Below are 21,016 nucleotides of genomic sequence, written 5' to 3' on the forward strand. Positions count from 1 at the left end.
TCTGTATCTCTCCATTTAAATATTCTGCTTTGCTACTCTTTTTGCCAAAGTGGACAACCTCGCATTTTCCCACATTATACTTCATCTTCCAAATTTTTGCCCACTCACTTAACCTATCTATATCCCTTTGCAGACTCTTTGTATCCACACAACTTGCTTTCCTACCTTTGTATCAGCAGCAAATTTGGTTACAGTCCCTTCATCCAAGTCATTAATATAGATTGTAAATAGTTGAGGCCCCAGCACTGATCCCTGTGGCACTCTAGTTACAGTTACAATGTGAAAAGTACCCATTTATCCCAACTCTTTGTTTCCTGTTAGTTAGCCAATCCTCTATCCATGCTAATATATCACTTCCAACACCATGTAGTAAGGTTTTATGTGGCACCTTATCAAAAGCCTTTTGGAAATCCAAATACACACCTACTGGTTTCCCTTTATCCACCCTGCTCATTACATCCTCTAAAGAACTCAAATAAATTTGTCAAACACTATTTCCCTTTCACAAGTCCATGTTGACTCTACCTGATTGTATTATCATTTTCTAAATGACCTCCTATTTAATAATGGATTCTACCGTTCTCCCAATGACAGATGTTAGACGAACTGGCCATTAGTTTCCTGCTTTCTGTCTCCCTCCTTTCTTGAATAGTGATATTGTGTTTGCAGCTTTCCACTCCACTGGGATCTTTCCAGAAACTAAGGATTTTTGGAAGATTACAACCAATGCATCCACTATCTCTGCAGGCATTTCCTTTAAGATCCTAGGATGGAGGCTATAAGGTCCAAGAGGCTTGTCTACCTTTAGTCCCATTAGCTTCCCAAGTACTTTTTCTCTAGTGATTGTGATTGTTTTGAGTTCTTCTCTCCTTTTCCCCCTGCTTTTCTTCTATTCCTGGAATAATTTTTTCATCTTTTACTGTGAAGACCAATATAAAATACTTATTCAAAATGTCTCACCTCATTTTAACTACTTTTTTTCCTATTTATATACTTGTAGCTTTTGCTATATTTCTTGCTAGTTTTCTCATACTCCAATTTCTCACTCTGGTATATTTTGAGTTATCCTTTGCTGGTTTATAAAATTTTCCCAATCTTCTGGCCTACCACAAATCTTTGCAGCATTGTATATTTTTTCTTTCAAATTGATACCATTCTGAACTTCCTTTGTTAACCATGGATGGTACATCTTTCTCTTAAATCTTTTGTTCTCAAGGATATCTATCTTTGTTGAGAGTTATCAAATATCTCCTTAAATGTCTGTCACTGCCACTCTACCATCTTACCTATGATGGATGTCCAAGGTAAACAATTTTCCCAACCCATTCTAGCCTAATGTGTCTTCATAAACTTAAATGAAGGCAATTACAAGGGTAAGACATTAGTTTCAGACCCAGATTTCTGTCTTACAAATGGAGTGTGAAATTCTATCATGTTATGACCACTCTTACCTAGAGGATCCTTTACTATGAGGTCATGTATTAATCCTGTCCCATTATACATTACCAGGTCTAAAATAGTCTGGAACCCGTTTGGGTTCTAGAACAAAAACAGAAACAGAAATACCTGGAAAAACTCAGCAGGTCTGGCAGCATCGGCGGAGAAGAGCACAGTTGATGTTTCGAGTCCTCATGACCCTTCAACAGAACTAAGTAAAAATAGGAAAGGGGTGAAATATAAGCTGGTTTAAGTGGGGAGGGGGGGTTTGTTGGGACAAGCAGCCAGTGATAGGTGGAGATAACCAAAAGCTGTCACAGACAAAAGAACAAAGAGGTGTTGAAGGTGGTGATATTATCTAAAGGAATGTGCTAATTAAGAGTAGAAGACAGGACAGATAAGGTACAGATAGCTCTAGTGGGGGTGGGGGGAACACTAAAAGGTAGAAATAAACAATGGGTGGAAATACATTTAAAAATAATGGAAATAGGTGGGAAAAGAAAAATCTATATAAATTATTGAAAAAAACAAAAAGGAGGGGGAAGAAACGGGAAGGGGGTAGGGATGGAGGAGAGAGTTCAAGATCTAAAATTGTTGAACTCAATATTCAGTTTGGAAGGCTGTAAAGTGCCTAGTCGGAAGATGAGGTGCTGTTTCTCCAGTTTGCGTTGAGCTTCACTGGAACAATGCAGCAAGCCAAAGACAGGCATGTGGGCATGAGAGCAGGGTGGAGTGTTGAAATGGCAAGCGACAGGGAGGTCTGAGTAATGCTTGCGGACAGACTGAAGGTGTTCTGCAAAGCGGTCACCCAGTCTGCGTTTGGTCTCTCCAATGTAGAGGAAACCGCATTGGGAGCAACGAATGCAGTAGACTAAGTTGAGGGAAGTGCAAGTGAAATGCTGCTTCACTTGAAAGGAGTGTTTGGGCCCTTGGACGGTAAGGAGAGAGGAAGTGAAGGGGCAGGTGTTGCATCTTCTGCATATTGTTCTAAGAAACTGCCCCAAATACATTCTATGAACTCATCCTCTAGGCAGTTCTGGTGAAGGCTGTCCCAACGGTACAGCTCCCACTTTCCCCAGTATTAGTGCTAATGTCACATGAATCAAAAACCATTTCTTCCATTCAAATCTTTGAGCCACAAATTCAACTCTCTGATCTTATTTGCCCTTTGCCAATTTGCTTGCCGCTCAGGTAGTAATCTAGAGATTATCATCTTTGGGGTTCTGCTTTTTAATTTAGTCCCCAGCTGCTCATATTCCCTCAGCAGAACCTCTTTCTTAGTCCTCCCACGTGGACTACGACAACTGGATTCTTCTCCTACAAGTTCCTCTCCAGGCCTGAGGAAATGTCCTTAATCCTGGCACCAAGCAGGCAACACAGCCTTCAGGATTCTCGCTCTCAGCTGCAGAGAACAGTGTCCACCCCCACACCCCCAAAATATACTATCCCCTATTACAATTATATTCCTATTTGAGGAATTTGATGAAGAACTAGGTTGATCTGGATGAATGAGGCAAGGTGGCACAAATTATTGTCCACATCCACAACAATTTTGCGAGAGGTTTAGTAACAAGGTTAAAAATGGCCTAATTTTGATCAAAAAGGCAAACAAAAACTACCCTTTTATAAAACATTATTAATTGAGTTATGAAGTAAATTTGTTTAGTTGTTTCACTATTTTAGGCATTGACTATCATTAAAATAATTCTAACTGCTTTCAAAACAGTCAGGTCTCAAATAGTGGACTCTAATTATTGAATGTTTGGTTGATTAGCACCAAAATTTACAAATACATTTTAAGTGATGAGAAAATTCCACAATAAACCACTTGAAATGAATTCAATTAACTAGTCCTACCACTGTGTAGTGATCGTATAATTACATTAATCATTGAGGGAGCACTCCCAACAGAAATGCAGAAAAGCTTGCAGAAATGCAAGGAAGAGCTGCAATACTATAGATACTGAACTGAGTTCAGAGTCAGACCATTTCACATGGAGTTCAACTGTAAAGTAGCACTGGTACTGCTAACACACAAGAGCAATACTCTGCTGTACAAGTGGTGAATTCTCAAGCTATGGGAGTAGGGGCTGTCTCACAACAGTAAAAGATTGGGAGGTTTATAAAGACCTCAGCAGGTCCAATGGAATTGGGCATTTTTTTTTAAAGTGAAACTTTATACTACGCTGGAGATGTACTACACTAAGTGGGAAGCCCATAAGGGGTTAAGACTATCTACTAGAAATGGTGTCACACCTCTTCACTTTATCATGCTTACAATGAGATTGGGAGCCATATCATTTTACTGCTTTTATATCTATATGCCTAAAACTACTTCACAACAATGCATAAGCACCAGTATGATGGCGGTGGAAATGTACATGTGGAAACACTTCCTAGAAAAATAAAAAAGTGAGAATGCGTGATTACAAAATGAATACAATGTATTGAAAAGAATAAGGTCTTAGAAAACAAACAGTAACCACAATTGACAAAGTCAGCAAGAGTAGAATCCAGTGTAGTTGAGGTAATAAGAGTCAACCATAATCATTTTAGTCCAGTTGGTAAGCAAAATATTTCTTCCTATGTAATAAATTATTGTATGTACATCACTGTATATACAGTTTAGTTTTGCAATAGTAGCAGGATGTGTTTATGGGAAACAAATGCAAATATTGGCTAATGGAAAGTTGTAGTGATGGATTATTGACTCCAGCATTATGAAAGCAACCAAGTGGATGGTATAACAAAGAAGGCTAAATGAGGTGAACATTATTGAATAACACGGATGATTATTTATGCAACCGAGAAATATTAATTAAATAAACCTGTAGATATCAACCAATATTGGTTTTACTATATCCTTTGATTCACTTTGGATTCACCTATATGGCACAAGCTATGGCTGATGTTTCAACAGTGAAAATTCTTCAGCATTCAGTCCAAGAAGATATTTCAGCCCATGTTACAAGGCTGTAACACACAAGCTTCCTTGTGCTTTATTACCTTTATTCTTAACAGGCCCATCATCTAGGTGTCCAAAGAGTGTGACAAGGCTCCCTATATACTTTTTCCTGTTAGAGGTTTCTAAGTAGGTTTCATTACTGGTGCCAAGTTTTCTTACTGTTAATCACTACAAAAGGGGCCAGACTTAATGGCCCAGTTGATGCGCTAAAGTCAACCAGCTCAGCAGCAGCTGGGTGTTTCCTGACCTTATGGTTGAATTTCATACTGGACAGTACACTAATATCAATCCATTAGAGGGCATGACAGGAGGGAATGGTGGGAGAGGGAGGTTTCCCTGAAACATTTTAAACTTGATTTCAATATGCACTAAGTGCAAATTTTTCAGAAGGGGAATTTCATCCCCAGGAAAGTTATCACAGGTCCTATCACGTGATCCAGTATAATTTCAGGTTCCCCACATATAAAACAAAAAAAAGACAAAATAGCAAGAACATTTTCTGTTCTTTCATCTTGAAAACCAAATTCCACATCACAGAGTAGAATGCTGCAATGGCAACTTTTTTTTTTTAAATTCAATATCTGCTATATATTAAAATGGAAAACAAGAGGCAATGATGAATAAGGCAATGATCTAGCAACTAAATTCCTCAACTAGATCATTGCCCTATAATTCACCCTGCAGGAATTCAATTGTCTATACATAATATTTTTGTATATATTCTATATACACACACATAAATATAAGTCATGTATAGATCTGTGTACAGAATGTTTCTCAAAAGCTGGAACCTTACTTTTTTCTTTTTTACACACAGGTTCGTCAGCCCACATTAAACATTGTGCTAAACCTTTTAATAACCATCAAAAAGGTGATTTGCAAATTGGGGTCATTTCTGAGGATTCAGTACCAACTTTACTTATTTGCAAATTGGTCAATAATTGGGCCAAAGTCCTGTTGACAAGGTAGGGAAGAGGCAAGGGAACAAAATGTACAAATAGGCTTTTTATCTGTTCATTGCATGCAAGTATTAAGGATACTCTAAGGAGCAAACCAAAAATAGTATAAGGCAGGGAAAGGGGGATCAGTCATTTGTCTCTTGGCTTCATTGTCCCCCCCCTCTCTTACTAAAATTGAAAAGTGCTTAAGTCATCTTCTCCTGTTGCCACATTCATTGTTTTAATCTTCAGAGTATGCAATGACCTCAGCTTGAGCCATCTCGTACTGGATTGCCTGTTGCTGAAGCTGCTGTATTTGTTCTTCTGTAGCCTCAGTTGTGTAGATTCCTTGGACCTGAGCAATAGCAGCATCTGCTACAGCTGTTAAGGAAGAAGAAACAGTAACTTACTTTCTTTTTAACATAAAACCTTTCAGTACATTCGACAAACTTTCAAAAGAGCTAATTCAGAGCTGATCTTCACTGACACAAAACTGCATTGTTTCTTTGAACTGCTGAAGGATCTGCTGTACAAATCTGCTTTTTACTATATTTTTAAAAGTTAATATTCAGAAGGTCAAGGTAACCAGCACTTTATAATTAAAAGGGCAAAAGCCCTAAAGGAATATATTTTGAACTGGAGACCCATATTATTTTAATAAATAATCCATTAGTTGGTACATTTTAAAAATAAGTTTACTATTAATAATGCTGTTGGAATTTATTTTCTTAAGGGGAACCAGTTTAGTTTAAGAAATTCTATAAGTTTTTTTTTATACATCCTATGGGCTCGGAGGTATCAATCTAGGCATTTCAGTGTTTAAAGGCTGAGTATCAATCATCAACAACTTAAAAAGAACCCACAAGTTGCAAATTTCAGCATTTTCCTCCATGTGTTTAAGAGAGATAGAAAAAGGTAGCATCATTAGACGGTAGGAGCAGTAAGAGTGAGAAATGGCCTTAAAAATGAGAAAGAAAGAGAGCTTAAATTTATATTGCGTCTTTCACTACCTAAAGTGCTTTGCAGTCAATTAAATACTTTTGAAGTGCCACTGTTATAATGTAGGAGAAGATTGCAGACAATTTGTGCACAGCAATGAGATTAATAAACAAATAATTTGTTTTTAGAAATGTTGGTTGAAGGATAAATATTGGCCAAGACACCAGGAGAATTCTCCTGTTCCATAGAAAAGTTACGGCGCAGAAAGAGGCCATTCAGCCCATCATGTCTGCACCAGCCAAAAACAGAGAAACAAAGAAACTAGCCGCTCATTCTTAATCCCACTTTCCAGCATCTGGTCCGAAGCCTTACAGGTCACAGCACTTCAGGTGCAGATCCAGGTATCTTTTAAATGAGTTGAGTGTTTCAGCCTCAACCACCAATTTAGGCAGTGAATTCCAGGCGCCCACTACCCTCTGGATGAAAACGTTTCTCCTCATGTCCCCTCTCAACCTTCTACCAATCACCTTAAATCTATGCCCCCTGGTAACTGACCCCTCAGCTAGGGGAAACAGGTCCTTCCTGTCTACCCTATCCAGACCCCTCAATTTTGTACACCACAATTAGGTCATCCCTCAGCCTCCTCTGTTTTAAGGAAAACAACCCTAGCCTAGCCAATCTTTCTTCATCGTGTTATGATCCTAGTTGATGTTACTACTGGACAAGTCAGATCCCAGGGTGGAACCCGACTTGATAGATCCTAACTTTTATTTTTTGTTTCGAAATGTGGAGGGTGGCTACTGATCACAATCACAGGAGTCGGCTGTTAAACTTTAACAAAAGAATAAAACACTTATTAAACAAGGAAAGATGAACTATATTACAATGCCCCTTCACCCACAACTATACCTTTACAGATATATACAGATTCGTAAAGATAACGAGTTACACAAGCTATCTTGTACTTACTGTGAACATAACAGTATAATAGGTGACCTGTGGTCAGACACACCCCACTCTGAAACAAGTGACAGATGCCACCCCAAACAGATGCTGTGGATCTCTCATCAACTCCCCCGAGATGCTTGTCACACCATGAGCCAAACGGTCTCATTGAACTTCATCTTTCACATGAGGGTTTCCATTCTCCACTCTCAAAGAACCAGCTTTGGAAGCTTCTCCCAAACGACACTCTTTCTTGGATGCCTTCCACAAGGGTCCATCTCCAGGGTTTAGATCTCTCCTTCTGATAGTTAAGTGCTGTTTGGGGAGGGGTGGGGAGCGGACAGGAGGGGGAGGGGGTCTCATGGGGTGGGAGCATAGGGTGAAGGGAGCCAAGGAGGTCGGCAGCAAGAGCTGGGGAGTGGCTGTCAGCAACCACCCCCTGTCCCATGCCCTCAATCATGCATGGATTAGTTCAGATCAAGGGACCTCCCCCTTCAGCTGACATACAGCCCGCAATTTAACCAGTTGTGCAGGCCACAAGTGTGGAGCCGAGAAGATTGCAGCTAAGCTGGGAAGAGGCCCTTAGGTGGTTGTTAATTGGCCACTTAAAGGACTCAAGTGGAGGTGGGGCGGGAAGGTCGACAGTGGGCCTTCCTGCCCAAAACTTCTGGTGGAGGTGCAAAGGCATTGGATATCGGTCCCGATGCCAACCCACCAAATTTTCAGGCCCTCCCATCTTCTTCCTTGCCTCCTGCGGGGGCCAAAGATTCTGCCCCTAGTCTTAGTGTATTGGTTTAGAGGGAAACTGTAAATGTGTGCCAATTAGAGCCAGAATTGTCATTTTGTACAGCGAATACACAAATCAAAGACATAACGAAATTAACTTTAACTGTAGAGTAGAATTTCAGAGTATGAGATGTCTGCGCTATATTAAAGTGTTCGCACTGTGTGACACATTTCTTCTTTTGCCCCCTATTGCATTTTCTCTCAATCCCACTGCATATACAGAGCCACAGCTGAAAAGACAGTCAACTTTTTTTAAACAGCTGCCAATGCAGTTTGATACTATTCACCTCCTAGTGACTTGTTGTCATGAACAATGAACTTTAGGGGAGCCTATGTTTTGAAATGTCCCTTTAATTCAAAATGAAAGAATTCTGGAAATGGTGTAATTAGAATTCCTAGTAAACACCTCAGTTTTGTGAAGTGTCCAAGTGACTAAGTTTCCACAGGGATGACAGTTGAGAAGGGATAGAAACTCAAAAAGAAACCCATTGAGATGTTGAGTTACAGTTCATAGCACCTCTCACAGTAGTGCACAGAACAGAAGAAAAGTTGCTGCTGAGAAGCAGGTGGGAGAGAATTGGAACTCTCCCACGAACAGGTCTTCTCTGTTCTGTAGAAAGTAATGGGGGGCAGGAGTAAAGCCATCTATGGGGAAAAAATACTTGAGAGCGTTGACTAAACCATTTAAAGGGATCGGTTACAGGAATCTCTGGAATTCTAGATCATCAAGATTGTTGGGACTTGAGGAAGAGGGGTATTTGTCAAGGTGTGCTTTGCTAGTGATAATTGGATCTGAAAAAGGAGAAGTGGAATGATTGTCGAAGGACGTTGGAAGTTTAGACCTGCCGTGGCGAGGAATGGTGAACCTCTGAAGGAGAGTTAGGAATGACTGAGACTGTTCCTTTAATGTTACATATCTGCCAGAAGCATGGCGTAGAGTAAAAGTGTTTCTAAGACATATTTTGTTTGTGTTAGTTAATGTGAAACTTACTTTGTTTTTTAGTTTGATGCATCAGTTGCCTGTTAATTATGTTTGATTTATGTTGGTTTTGTTTTGAATATTACAGCAAGAGTCTTAAAAGGTGAAATCTTGCCCATCGGTTACTTTCCATTGGTGTTGAGAGATTCCTTTCTTTTTACAAGTTCACCCCTCTCCTAATTTTACTCAGTTCTGTAGAATGGTCATGAGGACTCGAAACGTCAACTCTTTTCTTCTCCGCCGATGCTGCCAGACCTGCTGAGTTTTTCCAGGTAATTCTGTTTTTGTTTTTGTCAGTTAACTGTCAGTCACCATCACTGGTGCATTCTCCATGGCAATGCCACTTGCCAACCAATCAGCACTCTCTTTACATACAGTATAAATTGTTGTTTTCCCCTGATATTAGTATTCTTGTGAGGTGTCCTGATGAGTGCAAGATGAAAAGCTTAGACATGTCTCTTTTTTCAGCAATAATCAAGTTCTGTACTACCAAATAACTATTAGTTGTTGGTCTCTATGAGGATGGTAAAAATGTGTGGAATCTTTAACATCCACCCAAGAGGACAGACGGAGGCTCCATCTAACAACTCATCTGAAATGCAGCACCTTGGACAATGCAGACTCCCTCAGAGCTTCACTCAAGTGTCAGCCTTATTAGGTGGATTAATTACTGAATGTATTGAGAAATATAGATTATGATTTTGTGTGCATTAGTGTAACTCTGTTCCATGATCAGACAAATTTGGAATTTTATGGAGGCAACGGGACTCTTGGCCACCAGCTGGAGAGCCAGGGAGACACCTACTTTGCATCCTCCTGGGGAGGGACGCCAGTGTTATGTGCCAGTCAGGCAGTTGAGAGGTCACGGGTTGGTCCTTCTACAGGATTAGGACCCTGGAGATAAGAGGTTCCACCCACAGAGAGTTGCTGGCCAATCAGAGGCTGGCAGCTCTTTTCCTGACCAGTGCCAATGGGCTGGTGTTGGTTGCTGCAGGAAAGACACCCACCAAAGCCCAGATCTTTGTTGGATCCCTGGACTCAGTTCAGTGATGCTGGAGGGATTTCGTGGGGTGGGGTTGTGGGTATAGGGGGAGTTGGCAGCAAGGGTTGGGGGGTGGGTAGGTCTCGGTGTTTAATCAGGTTGGAGGCGGGAAGGTGGTGAGGTCCCCACCTGCCACTATCCTGCCTGATTAAATACTTTCCCCATTTCTAAACCCACCACAGGGTAAGAGTATACAATATTGCTCATTTAGTTATTTTATTGAAGGATGCCAAATTTAGAAAGGATTGGCAAAATGGTGAAGAGTTTTAATTACCGGGGAACACAAGTTAAATGTCAGAGTTATAACAATAGAACAGTTTTCAGGTAGTTTTTAAAAAAAACGATTAAACAACAAAATGAATTCATGGAATAATTTAAGAGAGAAGGTCACTGAAGCTGTTAGTACAAGGGGCAGGATTTTCCCGTCGGCAAGCGGGGGGCAGGGCCTGCTCGCCGACGCATAAGATGATGTGCGGTGACATCGGGTGGAATGGCCAATTGAGGCCATTGACAGAGTCATTAAAGTAATTAATGGACCTGCCTGTCCAACCTTAAGGTTGGCGGGCAGGCCAGGAGCCCTGGCGGGCATTAGAAAAAGCATGAAACCTCATCCACGGGCAGGATGAGGTTTCATGTAGGTTCATGTCACATGAGGGGACATGTCAGGATTTTTTTTTTCTATTTTTAATATTTTTGACAGTAGAGCCGATCTCCGAGGCAGCACCTAGCCTCAGGGAGATGAGTGCGCTCCCATGCGGACATCACGCTGGTCGGGCCTTAATGGGCCCGCCCATGTAAAATGGCGGCAGGCCCCTAATCGGGGGCACCGATCGGAGGCGCACCTCAACTTTGCCCCCGACGGGGGGAAAATCCTGCCCAAGGTTGGAGAGGCAATTAGAGGGGCTTCTAGAGGAAAAAGGAATTGAGAAAAGGGAACAGCTAGGTAATGACGCCAATAAACCTCTCCACCATCACTCAACTGAGTCCAGAGATCCAACAAAAGATGAACAAAAGAAAGAGTGTGTGTCAATGGTACTTAGCCATCAACTGGGCACATCCTGAAAAGCAGAAAGATTTTTATGATATGATATCCCACAAGATTTTTTGTTACTGACTAACCATTCAGTTATTGAAATTGCAAGAAAATAGATCCATCACTAGCCAGGTGAGGACATTTTTTAAAACAGCTGCTTAGTAACAATGGGAACAACCAATCTGACCAGGTTCACATTTTGAATACTGACAACTGCCGCTGCCTCACACCAGGCCTGGACCCCAGTAGTTGCCTACCTGTCACTGCGGAATGTGCAGCAGCTTCTAACTCGGCTTGTGTCACCAGTTGCTGATCAGTGATTGGCACATATTGGATCTGTCCATCATGGCTCACTGCGATCTTAGTAAAGTAACACAACATCAAGAGATTGACAACAACAAACATGTACTACAGTGCACTGCAGAGGTTCAATATCTGAAGAAAATGGTCATTACAATACGGAAACACAAAAAAATGGGGATATTGGTAACTTTACATTATCTGCTGAAAGACCGTCGAACTGAAACATTGTTTTCCTCTCCAGAGATACTGCCTGATCTGCTAAGTACTTCCAGCATTTTCTATTTTTATTTCAGATTTCCAGTACCTGCAGTATTTTAATTTTGCGTTGGCAACTTTACACTTCATTTAATGGATTTTGTAGATTTGAAAATCAAAATTGCAAATTAAAGTAACTGTATGCCATAAAATGCAGCCCATGTGATAGAACTTTCTCAGTATTTTCACCAAATTCCAGTTTTTATGGGGGTGGAATTATTTGTAAATGAAAATAAGGATTACTATGACCAAAGGCAGAAAAGTAATTATATAATTACGATCCTGATTTGATTGTTGTGCACTTTGTTAAGCGGGGATGGGCCAAGACTCCATTTAAAATTAATCAAGTACTTTATTAATCAAGTAATCAAGCCATTTCCCCACAAAAAAGGATCGTTCATATTATACCTGAAATCAAATGACTTTAGTGTCTTCAATGATGACATAAAGTTCAAACATGACAAAATAAGTTACTCATTCAGTTTGTACCCATGGGTTAGCCCTGGCTGGCCATCTGCCGACACTCTCATTACTGAATGTCCAGTCTAAGTTGCACTGTGCTAAGATAATTCCTTACGCATCTGGGCAGTCCAAAGACGCAAGCTAGAAGCTTTAAGATCCTAGCTCAATTCAAAGCCTCTTCTAGTTTATCAGCAGTTGAGGCATTATAACCTTGGCAATGGAAGGAGAAATGTCACAATTCTCATTCCTGATCACTATCTAGTAGGGCTGTTAACTAATCCCATAGTTAACTTCTGAGACCGACATGCTAAAACATTAATTGACAAAAAAAAAATTAATGTGCGTTAATCACGAAGTTATACTGGCTGCGTCATTCCAGTAACTGGAGTAATTAGTATGGGCATTGTTTAAAGAGCCAGGGACAAACTGTTCTGTTACAACAGCACAAAATGCACTTTCTTGGTGCCAATAGTGACAAATCCCAGATTTAACTCCATGTAGTAATATGTTTATTTTTAGAAGCTCTATTTTTAAATGTAGATATATTTTACTAGAGAAGAACTATACCTGTTGTCCTTCTAAGACCTGGTGTATCTGTGGATCTGATTCGTACTGTATGTGGTGAATTTGACCATCCTGCACCTGTGGAGAGCATCAGTAAATTAATAAGGTACCATATTAGTTGAAAACAACAAAACATTAACAATTGCATTAATATAGCACCTTTAACTCGGTACAGTATCCTAAAGGCACTTCACAGGAGCATTATCAAACAAAATTTGATACCAAGTTGGAAAAAGAGATGTTAGGTCAGCTGACTAAAAGATTGGTCAAAAAGTTGGGTTTTAAGGGGCATTATAAAGGAGAGAATTATAGAGAGGCAGAGAGGTTATGAGGAAATTCCAGAACTTAAGGCCTAAGCAGCTGAAGGCACAACTGCCAATGGTGGTACAAATAAATCAGGGATGTACATGAAACCAGAATTGGAGGAGTGCAGCGATCTCAGTGGGGAATAGGTCACAAGATATGATACTGGCTAAATTTAGAAATATAAGTGGCACGTTTATTCAATTATAAGTACTGTTGTGTAGTTTTTAAAAATGCAGTATTTTAAACAGTCAAGTTGCTTGATCTCACACTGATGAGTGGAAAATCTCTTCTGTCTTCTCGTTGTAAGGATCCTACATGAAATGAGTTTAGACAGGCTCAATCTAATTCTTAGCAGATGTGGGTGCAAAATGGCTGCAATATATGATTTCACTTAGACAGGCAACAGATTGGCTGGGAAATGGAAGAGTGTCACTCCTCTGGGGTTAGAGCTGAGGCTCATTGTTAGGACAGAATGGAAGCAGGATTATTCTGCATCTAACTGCAATATTTCTCACCTGGGAGTGTTTGATTCTGATACTTTACAAAATCAACATACCATTCTCCAGCACTTTCATCCCTCACCTTCATATGCACAAAAAAAAGTTATTTAAAAAATAATAATTCCAGGCATTGCATTGGATTAACATGATACAGGACTACAGAGCTGTGGAATCCATATCTGGATCACAATTCTCCATCTCAAGTTTGCAATGTTGGCTGAGGTATCAGGTGAAAATGGCAAACAGAGGTCAGACGTAGAAAGCAGCAAATAAGGAATTTAAGCAAGACCACATCATACCCAGGGTACTGCCACATCTCTAGACAGCTGGCTCAATGTGCAAGACACAATATTTCTTTCCCCCCAACATCAAACTTAAGTTCCTAGAGCACCCTTCGTATACAGAAAGATGTGATTCCAAGTGTTTTATAAGATTGTGAACAAAGGAAAGAGAAGGGGTGGAAGAAGGGGCTAAACACATTCCTAAGGAGAAGGGCTGTGAGGTGTTTTTCAAGGCAGGGAGGGAGGTGTTGAAGGAGGGATACATGGCTGAAGGAGCAGCCATGATAGTGTACAGTGTGTCAGGAAACAAGCTTCCCGCAGGGTCAAAAGGCAGAGGTAGGGTTGGATGAGGTCATGGTGGAATTTCAAGTTGAGGATGAGTCTGCTGCAAAGGGAAATCAGTGTAACTTTAAGGGTGGGGATGATGAGGATATGGACCTTAGAAAAGGCGAGGTCCTAGTCTTAGCATTATAAACTGTGGGAAATTGAGTGGGGAGGGGAAAAGAGAAAAGAGCAATGACACTCAAGCACTGACATTTAACAGCCCACCTCCACACCCCCCCACAGTAACTATTCAGAGCTGTGCTGCTGGATTCAGGTGCATATGTCCTACAGGAAAAAGAGAAAATGATTTACATATATAATGGGTAGATTGGGTGCAAATTTCAAAATGGTGAACAAGACCACTTTGGCATTTTAAGTAATAATTCCATGAAAAGGTGTATTCCACACAAATGGATGTGGGAAGTAGACACTTCAACTGTTAGGCAGTTAGTTAGGAAATAGAGACAATTGAAGTAAGTTATTTTTGTATTTGTGGGTGTTAGGAATGAGTTTTAGCTTTAATGTTTAAGTTTGATTTGTATTTCTGTATTTGTGTTAAAAAACGGTTGAGTTTTAGTTTCACTTTAAAAGGTGCCTGCATTTCCAATCAGAGTTTATGACCGTAAGAGAAATTAAGCAAACAGAAGAGTAGAGAAACTGGGCTGTTGCCTAGCAAAAATGGTCCAGAGAGGCAGGTCCCTCCCACTGACACAGAATAAACTAGAAACGCCAGGTTTTGGGTTCAGCTTTGGAGCAGCCTGGAAGGCTCAGATAGCCAGTTCCAAACTAAAGTTGGTTGAAAGTAGCTGCCAGAGAAAGACTGGAGCAAAGGAGACAAATAGCCAGTCCCAAGCTAAAGAAGGAAGTCTCCAAGAATCTAAGGGAGTGGAACAGGAGAAAGTCCCCAGTATACAGTCTAGTCAAAGGAAGGACAGGAACCTGGAAAAGGTCCTGTTAAGTGAAGTTAAGAGTGAGGGGCAGAGAAAGGCTCCAAGTTTCAAGCTGCAGGAAGCAGAATCAAAGCGATATAAATGCTTGCGAGAAGTCAGAGGTCCAAAGAGGCAACTGAAGATCTGTCACTCTTTGCCATGGGCATGTGAAGCAGTGGTGTACTGTTGATAGCTGAGTCGGTAAGAGAGAGTGCATGGAAGAAAGCTTGAATGCCTGTGGTAACCGAAGGGCGAAGAACATCAGTAGGAGAGTTCGAAACCGTGAAGGTGAACCCTTGTGGAAGGTGTCTGAGAGAAAGCATTGGTTTGGGAGAAGATTCCAAGACAAGTTCTTGGAAAGTGGAAATTGGACGTGTAAAAGGCAAAGTTCAGTGAGACTGGTTGGCTCACAGTGTAACAAGCGTCGAGGGGGAGTTGAGGAGAGAACCAAAGCATCTGGTTGAGGTGACATCTGTCACTTGGCTTCAGAGTGTGGTGTGTCTGACCACAGGTCACCAATTGGTTTTCATGGATTGTACTTACTATGAATATTAGAGTACAAGATAGCTTTTGTAACTTGTGTTATCCTTACAAATCTATATATATCTGTAAAGGTACAGTTGCATGTGAAGGAGTATTGTAATATAGTTAATCTTTTCTTGTTTAATAAATGTTTTACGCTTTTGTTAAAAGTTCATTTGCTGACTCCGGTGACTCTTCAGTAGCCCCTCTCCACATATCTAAACAAACAAATAAAAGTTAGGATCTATCAAGCTGGGTTCCACCCTGGGATCAGGCTTGTCCAGTGGTAACCTCAGCTGGGGATCGTAACAGTTACAAATAGTCATTTGGTAGTACAGAACCTGAGTATTCATATCGAAACATATTGAAGCTTTTTGACTTGTACTCATCAGGACTCTTCGCATGAGAACCAATGTAAGGGGAAAGCAACAATTTGTATGTGAAGAGATTGCTGGTTGGTTGGCAAGTGGACTCTGATTGGTAGGGGCATTGCCATGGAGAATGCACCAGTGATGGTGATTGATAGTTAACTGCCAAGATAAAGGCAAAATACTGCGGATGCTGGAAATCTGAAACAAATTCAGAAGAAGTCATATGGACTTGAAATGTTAACTCTGTCTTTCTCTCCACAGATGCTGTCACACCTGCTGAGTTTTTCCAGCATTTTTTGTTTTTGTTTCAGTTAACTGCCAAGCATTGTTTGAAATTTAAACCAGGCAGCTTGACCTGGATTGCTCAAGGTATTACCCTGAGGAACAAGTCAGCAAATGTCTGTCACTTATATTGTTCAGCTGAAACATGTGCAGTGTTACGTACATGTTCTTTCTGTCTGCAAAGAACAGGGCCCTTTGTATTAATATATGTACCGTCCAGTCACTACACGCAAATGCACCACATTGCGAGCCTGACTGACAATCTTAAATTGGTTGTCAGCATAATTCTTAGCTCATTGAAGATTATTTAGCAAACGTTCCAACATTAGATGTGATTCTGCGACTGGACAATATTAGCTAGTTTGAGGGTTACTGGATATGCGTGCAATTTCTCTTTCTCTCCCACTTGTGTAAAAATGCAACAGGAGAACAGATACGTATAACTTTCGTAGGCCTCTGCTGATCCTAGAATCAGCTGCTAGGATATGCAAAAGCACACATTGGTTAAAATTGCAAACCTTTAACCTTTCAGTACTTATGGGGGTGAGGGGCAATGCTAAACATACAACTTGTTTCCCTGACACATGTATGTAAGTATTTAAAGCATTTCACAACCTTGATGTGCTTTATAGCCAATGAATTACTCCTAAAGTGTAACCATTGTTATTTTGTAGGCAAAGTGACAACTGATTTGCACAAAGCAAGGTCTCACCAACAGTAAATGATATCAATGATCAGTTAGTGCAAGACTTTTTGGGATGTTAATTGAAGGATAATTGGTCAGGACATGGGGCAAATTCCCTACACTTCTTCAAATAATGCCATGGTTTCTCTTATGTGCACCTGAGCCACCAGTTAGGGTCTTAGTTTAACATTGTATCTGAAACATAGCATCTCTAACGATGGAGCACTCCCTCAGGACCCCACTGAAGCATCATCTTAGACTAAGTATACTCGTGTCCCATTGCTTCATACTGTTTAACATTTTTTATTATGTCTGTTCTTAACAAGCTGCCAGTGCACATCACAATAAACTGGCACCTACCTGAATGTGGTGGCCTTCAGGGACAACAACATACTCCTGTGGAACAAGGTGTTGTACACCTTCCTGTGAAATGATGTATTGCACCTTCAGAGAAGAAGAAAATGTCGTAAAATTTAGAAAAGAACACCAATCTATAGGGGAAAAAGAACCGTCCAGCTATCTTGGAAATGCAAGACCTTCCTGAACCATTAATGAATTTCACTTTGAACCCAACTTTAAACCCAGTTTAATTCTCCATGGAAGGTATACAGTATAAGCTCAAGATAGTGCTGATCTGCAACTATCCCCATCTCCACTTGGAGAATCTCAATTCCATCACAGGTCCATTGGAAATGAACAACACTTCAAGGAGCATTTAATCCCACCAAAATATTTCAAGATTCAGAGATAAGGTCTCTCCTTCCACAACCAGGGAAGGTTTTCCTTTTGCTTATACAAGATTGAATGGGGGTCATTTTATAATTCTATTGCTGGGCAATAAACAGGTGACAGTAAATTAGCGACCTATTTTACACCTCACCCAATTTTCTTTTCCACTAACTGGTGTTCCATAAACTGTATGACTATAACTTACACAAAAATCAGAACTTGGCAACACTCCATCCAGTTTTTCCTTTCCACATTGAGATCCCTAGGTTCAGCCAAGCACAGTCCCAGAACATAGATCAGCAATTCAACATTTTTAAAGACTCTCAATACAAATACAACTGCTGAATACAAATATCTGTCATGTGTTCAGTGTCAAGGAGCACTCCTGTGAGTGAGTGTGCTACTTGAGGTGTGCCTTTATATACACAGGCCAGAATATTGTCGTCAGCGTGCAGGGGCGGGCCCGACACGACATAAATAGAACAGATTTCAGTCCCTTATCCTCCCATCCCACAGAACTTCAACTACACCACTGAAACCACAACATTAAAACATTTACTCCCTCCACTACCGATGTACAGTGACAACAGCGAGATGATATTGAGTGTGCATTCCAACGTCATCTCGATCTTTTGTTCAGCGGGCACGCGCTGGAGACAGCTGCACACCCGCCGAACTGTCAACGCCCTATTAAGGCCACTAAAAAAGTAATTACCCCTATTAATAACGCTGCCCGTCCAACCTTAAGGTTGGCGAGCAGTTGAAGAGCCCAGGTGGCCTTTGCGTTTTCCAGGAACCTCATCCAGGGGTGGGATGAGGTTTCCTGAAGGTTTAATAAAATAAATAAATTAGGTTTGCTACATTGAAAAACATGTCCCAGCTCATGTAACACTGTCACATGAGGGAACATGTCTGAATAATTTTTCTCTTTATTTATTAAAAAGTTTCATTATGTACTTCATCTCCCTGAGGCAGCTCTGTGCCTCAGGGAGATTGCTGTGCTCTTTCATGTGCAAGTGTGAAAGAGCACAGGCCCCGACTCTCCCTCCTCCCACACAGGTAGCATAGAGTGCTCCGGAACGCACATTATGCTGGGCGGGCCTTAATTGGCCTGCCCATGTAAAATGGCGGCATGCAGCCAATCGCGGGTGGCGTCTGCTTCCGCCCAGCCCACCTGACATAGGTAAGATGCAGCCCTCAGTATCTGATGAAGTTGTACTTCCCACATAATTCCTGATACTGTAATTTGCTCATTGAAAATGAGATAAGCTTCCTTGTGCTCCAGTTTTGGATAGCAGAAGTCCATTCAGGAAGATATCCAGGAGTTAATGTTAACAAACCCTTTTGACCTTTGTGAATCAGGGGAGGGGTTTAAAAAGATAAAAACACAGACACTAGACAGTCAAACAGGCAGAACCTCTACCCTGATCAGGAAGATTTTGTGGTTTTACATTAAGTAAGGGCCCATTGAAGTGTTCTTAGTTCTTGCAGTAGTATGCAAACTAAAAGTTGAACTCATCATTTTGCAATTTTAACCGATAAAGAAGATTACAGCCTTACTGAAAAGACCTTGCCTAGTATTAACTTGATCTGCTTTGGAGAGATTAAAGTCCGAATGCTTAAACCATGGAGATCACAAAGGAGTTTCACTGTCACACTTCCAGGTCCTGCCATCGTGCCAGCAGATACGGGACAGCGGGAGTCAACTCCAGTAAGCAGCTAAACTGCTTAGAGAATGACTGTCGTCACCGAATGTGAGCAAATAACTGTGACACCTCTAAATTAATAACAGTTCATAATGTAAAACATATACAGCAGGTTGGGCACAGCTGATGGGGCAATTATGGGCACACCACCACGATAATACAATACAATAGGAAGAACTGAAATCACAAAGCTATCAAAAGATATAATTACACCTGGCTGGCTGATCTAACAGTCACACTCATGTCCCTTGCAATTAGCACTACTACTAAAAAGGTTCTCGATGACATCTCAACTCAGTTCAACTGAGTGAGCAGTAAAGGTCACAAACATCCATTGGATAATATCCACATACAAACAGCTAACTTTTTTGAAGTCCTTTATTGCTTAGCATGAACCAGTTAGATTTCAGAGCAGATAAAGATGGCACTTAACTATCCCTAAAATCCACCCTGACATGTGAATGCTGAATCTAAGTGAACTTACGCCTGCAGCGATCAATTAAAAATACCCTCACAAGCCTCAATAATGAACTGCATATAGTTCCTATGGCAATAAATAGAACAGATTTCAGTCCCTTATCCTCCCATCCCACAGAACTTCAACTACACCACTGAAACCACAACATTAAAACATTTACTCCCTCCACTACCGATGTACAGTGACAACAGCGTATAACATATACGAAGATACAAAATAGGAGCAGAAGTAGGCCATTCGGTCCCTCGAGCCTGCTCTGCCATTCATTAAGATCATGGCTAATCTGTTTGTGTTTCGAATTCCACATTCCCATCTACCCCCAATAACCTTTGATTCCCTTGTCTAACAAGAATCTATCTACCTCTGCCTTAAAAATATTTAATGACCCTGCCTCCACCATCTTCTGAAGCAGAGTTCCAAAGTAGCACGAACCTCTCAGAAAAAAATTCTCCTCACCTCTGTCCTAAAAGGGCAACCCCTAATTTTAAAACAGTGCCCGAGTTCTGGATTCACCCACAAGAGGAAACATTCTTTCCCTGTCCACCTTGTCAATACCATTCAGTATATGATATACTTCAATCAAGTCACCCCTCACTCTTCTAAACTCCTGTGAAAACAAGCCCAGTCTGTCTATCCTTTCCTTGCAAGACAACCTGCTCATTCCAGGTATCAGTCTAGTAAACCTCCTCCAAACTGCCTCCATATACAAGATGCACTGCAGCAATTCACCGAGCCCCCTTCAGCAGCAGCTTCCAAATCCACGAGCTCTACCACTTAGAAGGACAAGGGCAAGAGACACATTGGAACACCACAACCTGCAAGCTCCCCTCCAAGACACACACCATCCTGACCTGGAACGATATTGTCGTTCATTCATCGTTGCTGGATCAAAATCCTGGACTCCCTTTCTAATGGCACTGTGGGTGTACCTGCACCAGATGGGAAGGTGGTGGTGAGCCACCTTCCTGAACTGCAGTCCACCACCTACACATATTTTATATGTGAAGTAAGAAGCTGGTCAGTATTGCTTATATACCAAAGTTTAGGGATTCCCTCAAGTGTACATGGAGTATTTCTTTAATTGACTAAAATTGGGTAAGGAATAATAAGTTATCCAAATGTTACCTGGTTATCTGCTGTAACTAAATGTTGAACAGTCTGTCCATCAGATGTGATGTGTTGGATATACGTTGTCTCATCCTGAGTGGGGAAGCAGAATATGCTAAACTTATTAGAAAAAAAGCAGAGGAACTGA

The 21,016-nt window shown here is 40.9% G+C and overlaps 1 protein-coding gene across 5 annotated transcripts in view; it reads right to left on the reverse strand.

The window, feature by feature from the left end:
* Positions 1 to 3,867: 3,867 nt before the first annotated feature.
* znf335 (zinc finger protein 335) overlaps positions 3,868 to 21,016 on the reverse strand; it is an 84,722-nt gene continuing 67,573 nt past the window's right edge. For all 5 annotated transcript variants that reach the window (XM_078555406.1, XM_078555404.1, XM_078555403.1 and 2 more), the window contains 5 exons: positions 20,887 to 20,961; positions 17,209 to 17,292; positions 12,652 to 12,726; positions 11,322 to 11,424; positions 3,868 to 5,721 (listed from right to left, as the gene is read on the reverse strand). In XM_078555406.1, coding sequence (XP_078411532.1) covers positions 5,582 to 5,721; positions 11,322 to 11,424; positions 12,652 to 12,726; positions 17,209 to 17,292; positions 20,887 to 20,961 — 477 coding nt within the window. In that variant the 3' untranslated portion in view covers positions 3,868 to 5,581. The remainder of the gene's footprint in view (positions 5,722 to 11,321; positions 11,425 to 12,651; positions 12,727 to 17,208; positions 17,293 to 20,886; positions 20,962 to 21,016) is intronic.

The sequence above is a fragment of the Cetorhinus maximus genome, chromosome 13, assembly GCF_964194155.1.
Source record: "Cetorhinus maximus chromosome 13, sCetMax3.hap1.1, whole genome shotgun sequence".
In the NCBI taxonomy this organism is placed as follows: Eukaryota; Metazoa; Chordata; class Chondrichthyes; order Lamniformes; family Cetorhinidae; genus Cetorhinus; species Cetorhinus maximus.